At 39.7% G+C, this 18,807-nt stretch overlaps 1 protein-coding gene across 8 annotated transcripts in view; it reads right to left on the reverse strand.

The window, feature by feature from the left end:
• The window catches only part of PAK2 (p21 (RAC1) activated kinase 2), a 46,035-nt gene that overhangs the window by 7,335 nt on the left and 19,893 nt on the right, over nucleotides 1-18,807 (reverse strand). For 5 of the 8 annotated variants that reach the window (XM_087739799.1, XM_087739801.1, XM_087739800.1 and 2 more), the window contains 11 exons: nucleotides 15,139-15,349; nucleotides 9,493-9,593; nucleotides 8,818-8,968; nucleotides 7,873-7,904; nucleotides 7,405-7,512; nucleotides 6,041-6,173; nucleotides 5,282-5,345; nucleotides 4,423-4,471; nucleotides 3,104-3,216; nucleotides 2,512-2,629; nucleotides 545-644 (listed from right to left, as the gene is read on the reverse strand). In XM_087739799.1, coding sequence (XP_087595925.1) covers nucleotides 545-644; nucleotides 2,512-2,629; nucleotides 3,104-3,216; nucleotides 4,423-4,471; nucleotides 5,282-5,345; nucleotides 6,041-6,173; nucleotides 7,405-7,512; nucleotides 7,873-7,904; nucleotides 8,818-8,968; nucleotides 9,493-9,593; nucleotides 15,139-15,325 — 1,156 coding nt within the window. In that variant the 5' untranslated portion in view covers nucleotides 15,326-15,349. Of the gene's footprint in view, nucleotides 1-544; nucleotides 645-2,511; nucleotides 2,630-3,103; nucleotides 3,217-4,422; nucleotides 4,472-5,281; nucleotides 5,346-6,040; nucleotides 6,174-7,404; nucleotides 7,513-7,872; nucleotides 7,905-8,817; nucleotides 8,969-9,492; nucleotides 9,594-15,138; nucleotides 15,350-16,973; nucleotides 17,130-18,807 lie in introns of those variants that run through there. The other 3 variants (XM_087739802.1, XM_087739804.1, XM_087739805.1) reach the window with 3 other exon arrangements.

The following is an 18,807-nucleotide window of genomic DNA, read 5'->3' on the forward strand; positions in this document are numbered from 1 at the left end:
TTGTCATTTCATGATTATATTAATGAAAGTGTGTTACACTTTCAGTCCAAGAAAAGGAGACCCAGTACAGGCGCAGCATAAGACTAGACTGCAATATAAATGGTTAATAATGTACAATGTTCTTGTTAGTGGCCTTCTGATGAAAAGGGCAAAACATTAAAAGCAAGTCATGACAACCTGAAGAGACTAACAAAGCAACGGCAGTTAACTGCAACTTTTCTCTTGCAATCATTTGCATCTTTGCTTCACTGTATGGTGCCAGTTACTTCATATTTATCAATGTATTCATGTGGCAACAGGTTTGCTTCAACATCCTTCCGGTCTAACACGTTCACAGCCTTACTCTTAGGGCCCTCAGAATTTCAATACTTGCTACCTGCGAGTTATACATTTTATAACACAGAATGAATTTCTATTACTCATAGTCAATAAAAATTCACCTCAAATTTCCCTGCCAACTCTCCTTCTACCGATTTACACTCTCTGAGTCAAGGTTTACTGGGAAAGGGAAAATAGAACATTGAAACAATTGTCTGGTACTCACTTAGTTTAACCGATCCATCCATTCCTAACAGCACGTTGTCACTCTTAATGTCTCTGTGGATGACCTGGTTGGCATGTAGGAACTCAAGCGCTTGCAAGCACTGGATGGGAAAAAAAAAATATTCAGCATATGGAAACACAATTTGTGTATGTGAACACAAACTCAAAAGCAATGCTTACACCCTCAGCCAGCGCTGAGTGCAAAAATATAACAGGTATTATTTAAAATAACCAGCAGAGGAAGCTCTTGTACTAAAAAATACTCTCTAGATCTCATGAGGTCAAAAATCATTTAACTATGGAGCTTCTCTGCTATCTTAACAAATGCATAAATTAAACTCCTCGTCACCCAGTCATCACCCAAGATGCTCTCAAAAATCCCAGATGTTACTTCTGGTACATCCCACAAATTCTACAGAGGAACCATAAAGAATATAAGTGAGAGCTTTTTAGCCTGAAGTCTCACCAAGAGGAACTGGTGAGACTTCATTCTCAACATGCATGCAACTTCTCCTGCAGTGAAGGCTGTAAAACATCTTCATTATGAAAGTCACTAATACTGTTTTTGCATTGTTTTTAGATTCACACTAAGTTTCTGCCTAAAAACATAATGACATTTACTTCTGCTATTTGAGAATAAAAGGCAAAAAAAAAAATTGTAAAATTTTTCTCTTTTAATATAAGCAGAACATTTACCATTTGCAACTTGGCATGGATGTAGTCCCCAGTGAGTTTTTTGTGTCCTCATTTGCTTTAGCAAAGTAGCACTGATTTGCAGAATGAAGTGTATCTAACATACTGGGCAGTAGAGTTTTGATGAAGTACTATAGTTCAATATTAGACTTTTTCCTCAGAAAAGTTAATTACTGTTGCAGTAAATAATTACTTTCAGTTCTCTGCTTCCAGCTCTGGCTTCTCAGGAAACCATTACCTGTCCATACACGTTAATGTACAAGTTTGCTTTCCCTCCCCTCCCTTTTGGTGAGTCATCAAAAGCAGATGTCATGTTGATATAGTCAAATGGGTTTTTTAAAAAGCCTAAATTTCTCCTGCACAGCAGATAATACAATTACTTCTCCTTCCGCCATGATAAATCAAGGCTGAGCTGCATGCTGGCACACTGACTCAGGGCAGAAACCACTGATAAATTGTGATATCAGCTATTTCCAACTCTTCCATTTGAAATCTTACTGAAATCTTAAAATTATTCCAACTACAATATTCCGGAGAATTATTTTTCTGAGAAATCCATAAAGAAAGTTTAACTGTCACAGAACTATAGATTTCACACACTATGAAAACTACTAAAATGAGAAAGGGATAGTCTGCATCAAGTTCACTTTATTTTAGTACATGTTTCTTAAAGTATTCCTGTTTCCTCAGATCCTTTTCCACACTCTAAGCAAACACAGTTCCCCTTCTTCCTTCTGGGAAACACTCCAAAGCTTTCAGGCTTTTTTCTTTTTCTTAAATATGTTCTCATCTCTACTTTCTACATTACCTATATATGAATACTCAGTTTCTTTTTGGTGCCTTTGAATATTCTTCATTAGTCAAAGTTAAAATAAAGACATTCTTTTCAGCTGATAAATTGCTTCATTGCTCTTCCTTGAACTTCAGTCCACATTATTAATATCTTTCTGTTAACATTGTGAGCAGGACTAGGCAACCCAGGTACCAAAACCAAAATCTTTATTTGCTCCATCACCTAACATTCCCAAACACCCAGCTCAAAAACTGCCATAGCTCTTCTGTGTTACAACTTGCAACCCTCCAATTTTGTGAGTTAAACTCATTTTGTTATTTTCTCCAATTTTAATATTGATTTCTGCTCTCATTATCATTCATTCTTCCTAACTCAATGGCTCCAACAGCAATTGTTGCAATTAGTCCTAACCTAAGTGTACGATAAAACCTAAGGGAATTGAGTGTACCTTCATTCCTCTACCGTTCAACTGTAATACTCACCTCTCTGCAAACAGCAGCAATCTGTGCTTCATCCATACAAGTTTCTGTGACCACATCTGTTAGTGAGCCTCCAGCTAGATACTCCATCACCACAAACAATTCATCTCCTACAAGGTAACTACAAATAGAAAAAGGAAGAGCATGCCCGTTTGCCATCAAGAGATCAAGAACTGAAAAATGACTGATAGAAGCTAGTCAATGAAATAATTCATAAGCACTTCAAGACAAACAGTAAAAGAAAGTTAATCTCTGGAAGGTAGCCTGAAATGTAAATGATGACAATAAGCACTGCGTGCTTCTTATTACCTAAAACAGGCAGGATAACACCCTACATATCTCATGCACAACACAAGCATTACTCCAGCTGTGCTCTTGTCCACCACTGATCCCCAAATACATGTAGCACTGCATTCATGACAGAAGAAGCCTTCTTACTGAATCATCAAGACCATTCCCTATAACAGATTTCTTTTTTTTTCTTTAGATGACAGTCTAAATACAGTCTCGTTTGCTTATAAGACCTTTAGGTACAGGAATTCCGGGTCTGTGTAACTATATCAAGTTATAACCTCTTGATGCTGTCTGCATTTACCTGTCCAGGAAGTTGACTATGTTGGGGTTCTTTAGCTCCTTCATTACCAAGATCTCATTAATAATCAACTCCTTCTTGGGCTGTTTCTGCAGATTTATCTGTTTAATAGCAACCTGAATAGGACAAAATAAAACAGCAATCACTCAAAACCTCAGTATCAAAACCTTTTGGTCATTCTTAATACAGTAAAAAGTTAAAAGAAATTCTGTAACAGGATTAAAGGAGTTTAGCACAGCTTGTGGCTGGCAAGTTACTTATTTGTTAGCATACAACTTAAAAGAATACAACTTGATGAGTGTACAACTTGCACCCATAGCCAACATCATCCTCTTACAGCTGAAAAGATCCACAAACAATAACAAAGGCCAGAAGAGACAGCAAAGGAAACATTCAGGAGATAAAAAGATACTCGCCCAATTTCATATCAACAGGCCTAAAGCAGAAGAGAATCGTGTAGCAACTAAGAGAGAAAGTATAAGCTTTCCAATGCAAGACAAGGCAATTTGTTTTTCTATATTCTGACCAAATTAGTGTTTGGGTATAGGGAATGCTGGGAGGCAGAAGGAATTCCTCTCAAAGCAATTAAGCCAATGAACTATCCCAGAGAGAGAAGGGAAGATAATGACCTATCTTGTCCAGGAAATAAGCTAACCAGGACAAGTATTCCAGACTTTAAAATGGAGAAGAATTGTCCCAGTTACGTTAGCTACGACGCTTTGAAGAAGCAGTTCAGAGTTTTATAAGATAACCTACCCACGAGTCCAAAACCAAACACAAGAACCAATATAATCTTGTAGAAACAATCATTATCATATTGCCAAGGGAATTAAAAGAAGAGAACTTGTGGCACAGAATCACAAAATAACTAAGATTGGAGGGGACCTCTGGAAGTCATCTGGTCCAAACCCTCGCTTAAAGTACAGCCAACATGGAGCAGGTTGCTGAGGCGCATCCATCCCCTCTACTGAGACAGGACTAGAGAACAAGCGTTCAAAGACTAAACAAAGTTTTATTTCTGAAAATGCAGGACACTGTTGCCTGCAATTCTTGAAGGATAAACTGTTTTCAAAACCCATTTCTGGAACATCTCACTCCCTCTGCTTTTCAGTGGAAAGACAAAACTATTTTTAGCTTTCATCATCTGATTACTAGAGAACAAGGCACAAACTGTTACAAATTACTCTGACAAACATTCTTCTGAGAGGTGATAGCAGAGATGGAAACCACAGAAAGAAATCTAGTCAAATCATTTCGGCCACCTACAGAAGAACATTTACACAGGAAAAGTATTTTCATTGCAATGAACACAGAAATCTTACCTCCTGCCCCGTTGCCACATCAATAGCTGTGAAAACTGTACCTGAAGCCCTGGTGAAGAAAAAGAAAAACGTTACAGCCAGTTGCATCTCTCTGTGTAACAAACATGCACAGGAACAGACAAATCGCAAACACAAAATTGTGTCGGCTTTCAATGTTGCAAGAGCTTTATCAAAAAGAAGGCTATTAGAAGTAAGTGGTATCATAGAAATGCCAGTCAGTTCAAACAAAACTAATCACAAATACGCTCTCTTCTGACACCAGCTACACCTCCTGCATTCAGGATGTCTAAACCCCCAGAGCTTGTGCTGCTTCCTATGATCAGCTGAGCTGGGCAGGCCTTTCTGTAGTAGGTTTTACTTTTCATTTTCCCCCAGGGGAAGCCCACCCACAAACGCACACAGACCTATTTAGAAAGTATACAGTAGGAGTTAGGCATATATATAATCAAAGCTGGAAAAGCTAGAAGTTGTATATACTTTTTTCTCAGATGAATTCAGAGGACCACTAGAATAACAACTTAGTATTGTTATAGTATTGTTAGCTTAGCATACAGAAAGCCTTCTGACGTGCCCTCACACTATTCAGCAGTGTTATTACAAAACTGATGAACGCATCTTACTGGGAGAGGAGAGAACTAGATACACCCAGTGAGAAGTTACAGAGCTGCACTTTTGCATTAAAAGAGACAATTCAAAGTTTCCACCACTGTGTAAAGCCTTCACCATCTATCACTGCTTAGCACAGCCAACATTTCTGCCTGCTTCAGTAAGTGGTAGCTACACGATAGTATCAGATAGAGAACAATACACCACTTTTAACACTGGCTTACTGGGAATAAAAGTTGGGGTGAACACTTACCCCTGCCCGATTTTTTCATATCTGGTGTATTTTTTCTTGGGATCTCCTATGCTCACAATAGTGCCTAAAAAAAAAAAAAAAAAAAAAAAAAACAACAACAAAACAAGAAGTCAATCCTGATGTTTCCCTTTAGTAGGGCTGGCCTGGCCAAGATACCTCCAGGAGTGGGTCAGCTCAAGTAGTAAAGGCTGATGCATGAACAGCCAAAGCTTCCTGATTCAGTTCCAGTCACAAATGGCCCAACTTCAGACAATCGTTATGCTAGGTATCTGTCTCTTAACAAGACAGATCATGCTATTTCCCCTAGTATCTCAATTTAATGATAGTCTTCTGTGTAGCAAAACCCAGTACGAGGTTATGACAAATCCATTAGTTTACCCTAGTCCAGAAACTAGTCAGTTCTCAACTTAAGCACAGGAACATTAACATTGTGAAAAATTATCTTCAAGATGACTATGGAACAAGCAACAGCAGAAACAATTTTGTTTTATTATGGTTATATTATACACGTAGAGCACATTATCACAACTGAACTTCAACTGAAGAAAACTGTTCTACAAATTTTTTTGCCCAATAGTGCTCTGAAGCATATAAATTGGCAAAACTTCTGAATGCAGCTCTCTCAGCCACTGTCTGACACAAAACCAATAAAGCACAGTATTCACACAACCCTTACACAAAAATGAGGATGAGGGCAAAAACTTAATATTCCTCCCCCAGTCCTAAAGTCTTTGTTTATCTGAAATAAAAAACACCTACGTAGTTTTTCCATGATCTCTTCATCTGACATTTTGGTCTTCTTTTTCTGCTTATCACCTGATTTCGTTGCACTGTCAACAGATGTGTCACTGGCTGGTGCAGGGATGGGGTCAATTACAGACCGTGTATAAATCTGTTAAGAGAGACCATTTACCTAAGCGTTTTCTTTGCAATCATTGACCTTCAGTTGAAAACAATCCCAGTTCTTCAAAGATCCCTAAGCACCATTTTACATAACAGGTCGGAGGCAGAAATTAGACTTCAGAAACATTAAAGTCCAGTAAGTCAAGATGCTGGCAACCTTACTGACCTCTGAAAGAAAGACCCAGACACCTCGTGAACAGAGCAGATGCTAGGAGATTAACTTCCAGACAGACAGACGTTTTGTAGGTTTTCTGTTTATTCTTTATAACCCCCATGCTAGTTAACAGAACAGAAATCACTATTTAATAGCAAGATCAACTACTACTAAGATCTAAAGGAAAAAGATTTATGCTTCACCATGAAAAGAAGCATGAGACCCTCAGAAATTTACCAGTTGCCCCCAGTTTAGGGGATTTTCTTGGAGCTTTATTTAATTTCCTCCTAAGCTGTTCACACACATATGCGGCTACTCTAGAAATATCAAACTGTAGACCTGTCACATTGTATGTGTCTACATACCCAGAGTGGGCAATTATAAAGCAGTATCACTTCACAAATAAACAAAATTCACATTCACACTCCTGGAGCGAGAATAAGCGGGCAGCAGAGCAGCAAAATATACACCTACCACAGTCAACAGAATGAGCTGGAGTAAGTGGGATCCCTGGGACATTATTAACAAGGTGTGTAGTTCAGGACAACTACACTAAAACTTAATGAACAACTTCTTAAGCATTTAACTTTTCATGTAATGCTGACAACTTTGTGAGTGAAGTAAACTTTCAAATCTTAAATTTGAATTGTTTTGGGTTTAGGTAGTATATTTGGTGAGGCTATCACACTGCAATCAAATAAAATAAAGAAAATCAAATACACTACACTTGTACCACCGTACCGTGAAAAGTTATAGAAACTAGCTGCAGTTTTTAGGACTAAAAAGCCTCCTCCTCGCATGTTGGGTTGAAGGATAAGCATAGCTGGATACCTTCAACACAAGCTGACAAGCAAATCAGTATTAACTTCAGGATTTCTGATTCAACTGATATCCAGAAATTAGGCATTTTCTCAGAAAACTCAAAAAAAAAAAAAAAAGAACTTTTTCCTAAAAACTTACAACAGCTCATTTCACAAATATAACACTTTGCTAGAAAACAGAAGTAGAAAAAGTTCTGCAATACTGAGAAATGCAGGTCTGCACTGTAAATTTTACAGCTGCTCACCGATTTTGTATGATCTGGCCGTGGAGCAATAACAGGAGGAGGAGCTTCTTCATCATCCTCATCATCATCTGCCACAGCTGTTGATGGTTCTGAACCTTTGGCATTGGTCTACATTTTTACCAAAGTTAAAAAAAAAAAAAAAAAAAAAAAAAGAAAATAAACAAAAATTGTCTCCCCCACACTGTTAAAGACTTGCTCCCCCCCCCCCCGAGAAAAGAATTCTTACCGATGTCAAAAGAAAAGAATAGGTTGAGTGGCTTAAGTTTAAGTGCCCTATTACATTTTATTACAAGACTCAAATACTATTGCTCCAGTGAAATATGCTCTGCTGACCCCTTGATTTATGTTTTTGTTCCACAGAAAAGATTCTCATTTTGTTTTATACTGCAAGATTCAATATATAACAAATAGAGAAGACCTGAACTTATATGCGCCTAAGAAGATACAAAGAATAGTAAACACACTCACCATTGGTGTTCCTGAAGGGAAACCATCTTTTTCTAAATAGGACAAATAACAGAATACATAAAATCATCAGAAAAATAATAAAAAGTGAACTTTACAGAGTAAAGAACACAGACCACTTTGGAGATTTTTTTTTTTTTTTTTAATCTCTCAGAAAGCAAAATTTCATGGTCACAAATGAGAGAAACCAGTATTGCACTGCAAGACCATGCAGAAGGAAGTTGTAAGTTTCTAAAATCCTCCCCTAAGGGTAGGCAAACCCACTCATTTCCCAACTTGCTCTTCACCTCTCTTGCATACCCATACACAGTTTTCCAAATTGAGCACTGCTTGTCACACTTATGTGTTCTGTCTCACTGAGATGTAAAATCAGGATCAAATGGATATTTCTGTTCCCTGAGCAGTATCTTGAATCAAGAATGAGAATATTACAAAGCCTTATTACTAAGCTATTTTCAGAAATAATTTGGAAGAAAACCAGGTAAAACTGCGTCTGTTTGTAGGGCAGTCATTCTCTCAGCCCCCCCACATAGCTCCCAATCTAGGAGCCACAACTTATTTTGCATCTCTGATGTCACTACATGGTGACATCAAGTTCACAGATAGCTGTTTCGGCCACAGACAGGAGGAGCAAGGTCTCCAGCATGAAACCAATTAATCACAGACTCAGAGCCCCAGCTTCATAAACACAGCCCATTAAAGTTAATTTTGGCTGTTATTTTGAATTATCCAGTTCCATTTCTTCCCCTCTCCACTTAAAACAGGAAATTCACTGGACAACGCCAGTTTCCAGTAAGTTTTAAATCCATCTTCAAATATTTGTTCCTCATTGAAAAGTACCTTGCTCTTTCAGCATTTCAATCTGATTTTTTATTCTGAAAGAGAGGAAGACTGTGTTCCAAATACCCAACTCCTCTTCAATATGTCTTGCACACACTTGGATCTCACCTGGAGCAGAAAAACTCAGATACTTCTGTTTTGCTGTGTCTTTGGAGTCGTAGAATTTCAGCACATCTAGTACCGCCTGGGGGTTTTTCTTCTGTTCTAGCTTCGTGATATTTGAGGTCTGAAGCAACCGAGCCCATTGCTCTGGCATTCCCTGAAAAAATAGGCTATTTTAAGCATCATTCTAGTATTTTAAAGATTTTTAAAAAGCAGAACAAGTTTCTATCCTCTATAAAAAGCATAACACGCACAGCCTTAAACACATGAACAAGTAGGATGGGGTTTTAATGGGGAGCCATATGTCCATAGGTGACACAACACAAATCACTATGCCAACATGACACCACCTCTTTCAGGTGTATTAAGCCAGATGTGAGGAATGGGAATACAAAAGCGCTCAACAGAACCAGTGTTACCCACTAATGAAAGTAAACTGAAGAGGGTTTCCCAGGGAAGGCTCTCCCAGGTGACACAAAGCATCAGATCTTACATTTACACTGCAGAAGTACTAACAGGTCACAGTCTCATTACTCTGCATGCTGTACAAATAGACAATAAAATTATTTCTTTGATAGAAACGAAGACTAACTCACACTGCATTCTAAAACATGACAATGGCTTCACTACAGCACTGACCCACGTCTATTTTCCGAGCAACTCCAAGGCAGGTATACTTACAGTGAACTCTCCCGTAACAGCATCAAAGCCGACATGGATGGTATGCTCAAAATCTGATGGTGGGGAAATTTCTGGCCTTTCCTTTTCCTTCTTCTTGCTTCCTGAAAAAGACATTCAAAGATTTACTGAGCAAAGATTTAAAGTCCTATTGTCTCCATTTAATATAATCAATCCAGGCATTACAACAGTTAGGATGAATGTAACCATTATTCTGTTTACTGGATGGAGGTGTTTACATATACAGTGCAGTGATTTGACATTTTCAAGTTGGTACAGACTTCATGTAAGAATCAACAACTTGTTCCATTCAAATCATTTATACTACGGTAGCAAGCAAATAAGAGATTAAGTGCACCAGAGTGCAAGAAGCTCTGTTGAGCATATGAAATCTAAACATGAAATGTTTTACTGTGCAAAAAAGGACATTTTAATATGGATTAAGAACTACACAGAGGACAACTTCAGTTCAACCTCAAGTTCACCCTAAAGACAGTTAAAACTCAGTTGCCTCACTGCTTCAATTCAAGGTAATTAATGCAAACTAGGACTTCCTGTGATGAAGATAAGAGTTTATAGCCTGAGAGCAATTACCTAATTTAAATTAAAAGGGGAAAATAAATAAATAAATAAATAAATAAAAAGCAGGCATAATAAGTACCAGAAGCAGGAACAGATAATGAGAAGGACCATGTGCATAATCTAACCTAGATTCAATTAAATTTATAAGATGTTTTATAATGCCCGGGGCTTGGGTTTTTTGGATTTTATTTATTTTTTCTGACAAAGAGAAAATAAAATGGAAGACAATTTGTAGTTAACTCTAAACATAAAATACACCATTCTGTTCCCTTCACTCAGAAAATGTTCAGAGTTCAGTTGGAAAGTTTCAGGAACCTGTTTTCTTGTTCTTGCAAAAGCCCAAGCCCTGCTTTCTTTCCCCGCCAAAGCAGAGGAGTGTACTTGCTGTTTGCTCTCCAGGTAGAAGGATGATGTTCAAGGCCTCATCTCACGGCCCTCTGCTGAAAAGCAGAGGCCTGGCAGTGAGCTGTAGAGCGTGCCTAACCCGATACCAAGAAAACTGCATGTGTAATCCTGGGAACGCCTGAGGGCTCACAGAGCATATAGCTGAATCAGCATTTATTATAGCATGCAAGAATGCCATAGTGCTCATAACCACGAAGGAAAGCAGCACACCATTTTGCGATCTAACTTGACTACTATTTTATGTTTGTATGTCAAAAACAAAAAAGGTTTTTTGCTTTGTTTTTAAATTCACCTTAAAAATAAAAGTCATCTAGTTTCAGTACAGAAAAAGAGCAGCTAAAACAGCACCCTCTTTGTTACTACATGGTAAAAAGTTACTGAACACGGGGCAAGCATAGATCGCGCTGCTCAGAGCCAGAGAATCCGTCTGAAATCCCCTCATGCTGGCGGGAGAGGAAGGACGGGGAGCCGAGGACAATACTTACAAACGAAAAGCCATGTGGGCTGCCTCCAGCTGAACAATGCAGTGGAAAGACATGGCTATTATAAACAGGATATCTTTAATATGGCTGCACAGGTCAGAGCCAAAAAGCAAACGGACTGTCAAATGTTCTCATTAACATCGTTCAATCACAGGACAGGAGAAACTTGCTTATGTGAAAACCTTTAAGGAAAGTACTGTTTCTTCCCAATCTCTTGCAGTTGTGCATGTGAAACAGGGGAATTAAAAAAAAAAAAAAAAAAAAGGTTATATTCCTCAGGAAGGTTCCTGCTCGGGAGGCACTTGACATCGAGGGAACAGGAGCTGGTGCTCAAACCCTCCAGCATGTGCTGCGCAAATAAACTCACTCCTTCCAAAAATACACACATCTTATTAGTAGGAGACTAAAAAGGAGACTAAAAATCACTCCTCTGCCCACAGGAACTGCAGATCAGAGCAGCACTTCAAACAAACGCAAGCAGCGAGCTTCAGTCAAGAGGCAAGTCCCGTGAGTCACGCGTTGGCAGGACGTACTCGAGGCTCTGCGAACAAGGCCCCTGTGACCTGCTCTTCAACCTCTGATTATGTTTGCAACACAGTTCTGTATTTAAATGGAAATGCCTTTAATGAAGGGCAACACTTGTTTCAAACTGTGAGTGAATCTAAGATGTGGTCCCATGGCCCTGCAGAGACAGTAGCATACAGCCCTCCTGTTCCCGGCAGGGGGAGGATGCAGGTCCTTCAGAAGGATTCAGAACTGGAGAATTGCTCTGTCTGATTAAGAAAGCGCTTCAAATAGTTGGGCTCTTCTCTTGCCCAAATGAAGCCACAGGTACTCAGCAAGGCGTCACCCAAAGTATTTCATACACCCTTCTGCATCGCAAACCCAGCCTCGAGCATCCCTCGCTCCCAACCCGCGTGCAAGCCTACGGTGTGCTCTGGCCAACCTCCACACACAAAGCAAGAAACACAGATGTTTCAACAGCCTGGTCGTAGCAGGTAGATGACTCCAGATGGTACACTGAGTTACGGAACCGCAGCCGAAACCACACCGAAATCTGCCCTGAGCCAGCCACCTCGAGCATGTCACATGCATGATCCCAGGTCCTGGGCGATGCCCCACAGCACCTCCTTTAATAAGTTCTGCTCAAAGACAAACATTTCTTGTTTTAGGGGACTATTTTAAAGCTTTCCAAAAACACACGCAGGTTCATTTGACTTCAGAAGTCTAGCCAAGGAAATTCATGCCAATTAAGTACTCTAGTAAAAAGATGAGTATCACTTCATTTATCCTAAACAATGGAACTAGGGGAAAAAAAAAAACCCTCCATGACTAGGTCATTAAATAATCCCTTCAAACTCTTATGATTATTTCAGCGCAGAACTAGCTCAGACTTGGGGCAGAAACTCTGCATTTGCTAAACCTCACCGTCTGCAGTGAGTCCCCCAAAGCACACCACCTTCCCCAGAGCTGTCTCCTACGCTAGAGAAACCTCCCAAATTTTTCCCATGAAAAAACTTCTACCCCAGGTTGACAGATTATTTTGCATATAGTCCCAATATATTCCTAAAAACCCAAGAAGGAAGTTAATATTTCTGTAAAGCTTTCCAGCACCAGAATTCAAAAAAAAAAAAAAAAAAAAAAAAATTTTAAATGGGCCTTTCTGGGGAGGGTGCGCCTCAGCCATGCTAATGAACAAAACAACTAACATCTGACTATTGTTTTAGTGCCAGAAAGCCACTGTGTCCATTTATATTCTGCTTACATTTGACAGCCAGTTTTGCAGTCTTGAGGGCCGAAAACATTTCTTTGGATGTTTACATTATCCTTTTTGCAGGTCAACCAATCGACAATTTTTTTCCGAATTAAAAAAAGGCAACTTGCAGTAGTTTCTTTAAGCTAGATAATTCAATTACCATTTTTCCTAACCGCATTATCTTGCCATGCAGTAAAACCTTCTGCTTTTTTTCAGAAGGACATTACTTTAAATACTTTTTAACATCTAGAAAAGATGAACTGACACCATTTTCTCCAAAACATATTTTCTCAGCAGAAATTATTTCTTCCATTTTTAGTTTGCATCACTAAATATCAGTAGGGATACAGACATATGCTAAACAAGCATGCAGATTAATTACCATAAATTTGGTACACATCAGTATTTACAGAGTGGTCTGAATAAGCTTAAGTAATGGGACTCCAAAGCAACTTCAGATGAGCCAATACAACTTTAGACAAGTCTTCAACCACCTACCCAGCCATTTCAGCAACGAACAAACCCACCATCAAGATAGAAACAGGAAATGTCCAAGGAGAAGTAAAGGCTCTATAAAATGTCACAGAGCTCTCCAGCTGCACTGCACTCACTTGCATTCATAACTTACTTCACAACACAAGCAAGTCTTCACAGTATTACTAACTCAAAGCAAGGAAAAAATCTTCCTTCATGTGCGGTTTACATTCTACTTCATTATATCCCTGTCTGTAAAAAAGGGCCACAAATGCTCTGATGAATGATCAATGCAACAGCATAATGACAAGTGCCATCCCAGCTCCTAAACCATTCTCCCAGTCTGAAGATGGACAGATTTGATCCTTCCACCAGATCTTCTTGCAGCACTTGCCACAACAATTTCTAGGCATTTCCTCCCATGACCAACCATATAATGGTAAAACACCAATTTCTGCAGTATTGAAGGGCTAAGCTAGAATCTGCTCCAGACACATGGCACTACACCTAGCTGACAGCACCCAAATTCATCACTTTCACCAACCTCAGAGGCCTGGAGTCTCTCTCTTGGGGTGCTGCCACCAACCTGTAGTAGCTTCTCACCTTCTCCTTACCTCTTTAAGGCTCTTACCCATGCCAGAAAAAAAAAGACCACCACTGCTATTGCTGTAATCCAGCCATGGACAGTTATTTCACAATAAGTGACCTTGTGAAATAACTATTCTGCTTCCAAAAGCTACACTGGCCAAATCTTTCCATCCTCTGAAAAGGAAAACACGCCCACCATTCAGAGCAGAAACTCTGCCAGATCATGGAAAGCCAGATCTTCTGAATACAGGGAAGTCTGCCTCTAGCGTTTGTCTCCAGGGTGAGGCATGGCTGCAAAGGGACCGCTCGCACAGCTGAGACAGAGTAAAAACCAGCCCTGCGGAAAATACTTAGCCAAGCGAATAAATAACCGGAGGAGCAAAGTCTCTTGAAACAGTCAAACCTGTGTCGGCATGACTGAACCAGTCCTGCCCAGCACATCAGCAACGAGGTGCAAGAAGCCAAGAGCAGAACAAGAAGACATTAAGAGCAGCAGGGTCTTCCCCTTGTGCACCTTAATATTAATCACAAAAACGCTAACTGGTAGAGACTAATAAAATGCATAGCAGTTTCAGGTCAGGCTTATAAATCCTTGTGTAGTTTTACCATACCATATGTTAGACGATATTTCTACCTGTGCACTATTTTGTTATGCATGGATACAGACATCCTGGAGAACCAGGATCAGGGCTCCAGTGCTGTACAGTCATTCATCATACAGAAAAGAGGACAGAAACAAAAGCACAAATACAGTCTAGTTTCATTATAGCAATTTTTTCTCAGAAATAATCCTTGTTTACAGCAAACCAGATTTTTACCCCACCAGCAATTAACCCTAACAGTGCAGTTACACAGACAGAAGGACTTCATTTTCCCAGGTCTCCTTCATGCACACTGCATCCTCCCACGATTTCTTTATTACCTTTTTGTCTCCTCAAGGTACCACATAAGTGGTCATCAACATGAAGTAACTTCCAAAACAGCTGGGTGCTCAGTTTAAACTAGAAATCTGCATTTAGTGTAGCAAAATGGTAAGTAACATGATACCCAGGAATCACAAACGTTTATTAGGGTTGTTTGGAAATGCATTACTTTAAACTGGGCAGCAAACATGAGAAGCAAGAGGTGGTGGCTTTCCTCAGTGAGCTATTTAATTTTTCTTATTTAGCATTTCATCTTCACACATCCCAGCACAAACAGAAAGAACATCTCAGCTCACTGAACACACATACCCAACTTTCAACACTTCCTCCAATCCCCTACACTTGGACAGGCTGGACTCAAATGTCTAAAGCGCTACCAAAACTTACAAGAAGAGTAAAGGAATACAAGGAGTAATCTTGGAAAATAGAGGCATCTTACCTTTTTCAGTGCTAGAGAATATGGAGATGATTTTATTCCTAGGTTTTCTCTCTTCTGGTACAGAGGGCAGGGGTTTCAAGCTGTGGTTGGCAGACAACTGGTCTTTGCCCCCTGAACTAAAGATAGTACTGCTCATCCGGACAGGAGGAGCTGGCGGCTTGTCTTCCAGTTCTCCGTTGTCAGACATGGTTCTCAATAGCTAGTGAAAGCACTGAAATACAAATATGTGTTTTAACATAGGAAGAGAGCATAAAAGACATAAATGTAGCATTTCTTCTGTTGGCCAGCGGGGAAGGGAGGTATGAATTAAACTCTGAGGAACTCAGCAAGCACTGCACTGGCAGACACTGATGTCTCCACCAAAGGGAGTGGATCTCTTCCTCCTCCCGCTTCTGGGCCACCCGTTCATTTGTCCCAGCAGCAGCATTTGTGGGATGGAGTGACAAAGTTTTCCAGTGATGAAACTAACCCAGTCAGAAAGAACAGTCAGTTATAATGTGGACCAGTTCCCAGATCTGGTTTACTATCTGTTCACACAAAGGCTGCGTACATGAAAGGCATAGTACACGTAAAGGCATAAGTATAACATCTTTTAGGGGTAGCTCTAGCCCAAAGAGCTTCATGCTCTAGAATCAAACACCCTTAAAAGCTTTAGATGTTTTCTTTCTTGTCATTCATGAGACAAGATCTTGGGGAGAAAAGAATAACTTATGTTTAGAAGTCATAATTCAACACACTGTCCACATTAAGTAGCATTAAGAATATCTCTACCAGAATTATACAGCCTACATTAAAGAACATGGGGACTAAGATCCACTGGATGCATTCCACTTCTGAATGAGGACTTGCATTACTTCACCACTTTGTGCCACATTTTCTCCATTTGTAAAATTAGTATATACTATCACCACAATCCTCTTCAAGTCCTTAACAAAAAGGAATGAAAGAGATGATGAACAAATAGCTGCTAAAGCTAAAAATACAGCACAACAAAGTATCTACATGACACATTCCACATTCAAGAAAATCTGCACTGGCCTTTCCTCCCTCCCCGTAATATCCTGGAGATTTTTCTCTGAGCACCAAGAAACAGGCAGCCTCTCTGCTACAGAGTAAATAGCACAAAGAAAGAATTACAGAAATTACCTCTTGATGACAGCTGAATAACAAATATGCCCCTCATTCCTCCATATGCTCAAATGATGAGCTAGCCCTTTGGAAGAGGAGTTAACACACCTCCTCTGTGTTGACCTCCTCCTCATCCTCTCATGACAGTTTAGGAAATTAATGGCCTACCGGTGTCTATCAGCTGCCCATCATAACCCCAAAGCACAACTCAGTCCCAGCCACACCACTGGAGCAATCATTATCAGTGCCATTCAAATGAGTCAGGATAAGACAGTGAAATCCACTCTAAATTATCACACCTTATTTCCAAAGTATAAATATTGTGCTATATAACACCTCTGTCCAACATGTGCATCTTGCATAACATGGTCTTAGCAGAAGAACTAAAAACAGGTGGACTGCCATTCCCTATTGTTGCACTGAGTGAATACTGCCAGATCCCAATGAAGAAAAACAAAGCAGGCTAGCAGCCTAAATTCATGCAGCACAAGAGCATACTGGTTTATGTCATGAAGCTCAAGAGAGATTAAAATGAATTATCACCACAAATGCCCATGAAAGCATATAATTTCTGTGCAAATACCTTCAGAGGCACAAGCAGCGCAAAGAAAAGTTCTGGCAGTGCAAATAAAAACTGGACATGTGCTGGTTGCCCCATCTACTTAAAGACTGACGGGGAACAGTGGTCAAAGCTGTGCAACACCAACCTAGACAAACCTGCCTTCGAGCCCTTTGCCTGATGATGGAGCGATAAATACTGGAACACTTGAACGTGTCTGCAGTGATGCAGTTGTGAATCAGAGTGCAATTCCCATCCTCCAACAGTCTTCCAAATTCACTTACTGATTGCTCTTTCAGATGTTGCAAGTTATCTGCAGGATCTTCTGTATTTTCCAGTACCTACACTGCAATATGGGGAAAAAATTAAGAACCCTGCAATCTAACAGCATGTCAGTCTGAGCAGCCTATCCACAGGGATTTTAATTCCAAACACTTCCCTAACAATACATATTGTTTGCACAAAGTGCATGCCACCAATTTCAGATGTACAAATTTCTGCTCTGAACCACCAAATCAGATATAGAGTATTCAAGAGTCCTACTGAAGTTGGGCTTGGAGTGATGGCAGTACAGGGGATCATAACCCATTTCCCTTATGCTAATCAAATGTCAAAAAAGAGCAGGATATAAGGACCACAACAGGTCCTTAGATATCCAAATGAGAATAGACATGTAAAGAAAGCACTCCTTTTGAACAAAGAAATACAATCAGATGGCTAAATAAACCATAATAGGTAAAGAAGCATATTGCATAGCTTTAACCCCAAAATGATATACTATGTGAAGAAAGCAACATCATGAGTAGCCTTTTAAGCCTAAAATAAACCCTATTACTTCCTCCATCTGTGCAGTTCTTTGAGCTGCCTGATATTAGCAAGAGCAGGATGTGAGGATAAACAACCAACCTGTATCTGAAACTGGACAAGAACAGACTTGGCCCTCCAAGCCCATACTAATTCCCCGCAAGCTCCCTTGGAGACCTCAGTCACTGAATTAACAACACTATAACATGGTATTCAGGTTGCAAATTTAAAAAAAACATTTACTGCACTTTTGTTTACATATTTTTAAATACATTTCTCACTATAGTAAAAATCCTCAATTTCCAGTGCCACAAGCAGTGCAAGTCAGATCATCGCATATTCAGTATTACAGCTTCTTGATCTGAAACAAATTATTCCTTAGCACTTTGCGTGCTCAAGAGAAGAAAACATTAAGCAACAAGTTGGAAGCAAGTACATGGAAATCCCAAACTCATCTATTCCACAAGAAAATAAGGTGCTTCAAGAAAATTGTATAACAGTGTCTGTGCAGAACCCTCAGAGCTGCAGTTCTGATCACTGTTTCACGTTCAAAGTATTCAGACATATCCTTGACCTTGCTCAAAGTAGAGCTGAGGAGCTCTGCAGGAGGAAGACAAGCTGCAGGGCTGGCAGAGCAGACTGGAGTGGCAGAAAGAGCTCAGGCATCGGCTTCCCACCTGAGGGACAATTAAACAAAACCCTTCAAGCTCATTAAATATGTGGTTTAGTAAAACCTCAGCTTTTAGGAAAAACTTAAGAGATGTGATTTATTTAATAACACAAAGTAGTATAATTTCTGGGCAGCTGTTTCAAAGACCGTTGTTAAAACAAACAGCTAGATGCAAAACTATTGTGCGCAGAGGACCATTTCAATGCACAGCAGCTTTGAATTCACAGCTTAAAGAAATTACAACAGCTCCAGTCACAACAGATCGCTTCAGGAAACAGGAGTCTGATCCTTCAGTCATCACTGGAAGTTAAAAATCAATCATGAACAATCATGTTCAAATCCAAACAGCTAGTCTCTTTCTGACAGCTGAGCGCAGAAGAGCAGTTCCCCTCTTTATCCTTACCCTGTCTTCATTATGCAGGGAAAGTTTCCACAGCATCAGGAAGTACTTTGAAATTGCTGTGGAGGTTTGGCATTATGGGCAATGACTAGAGGAGGGATTTAAAAA

The sequence above is a fragment of the Nipponia nippon genome, unplaced genomic scaffold, assembly GCF_047370975.1.
Source record: "Nipponia nippon isolate SJK-2023a ecotype South Korea unplaced genomic scaffold, ASM4737097v1 scaffold_7, whole genome shotgun sequence".
In the NCBI taxonomy this organism is placed as follows: Eukaryota; Metazoa; Chordata; class Aves; order Pelecaniformes; family Threskiornithidae; genus Nipponia; species Nipponia nippon.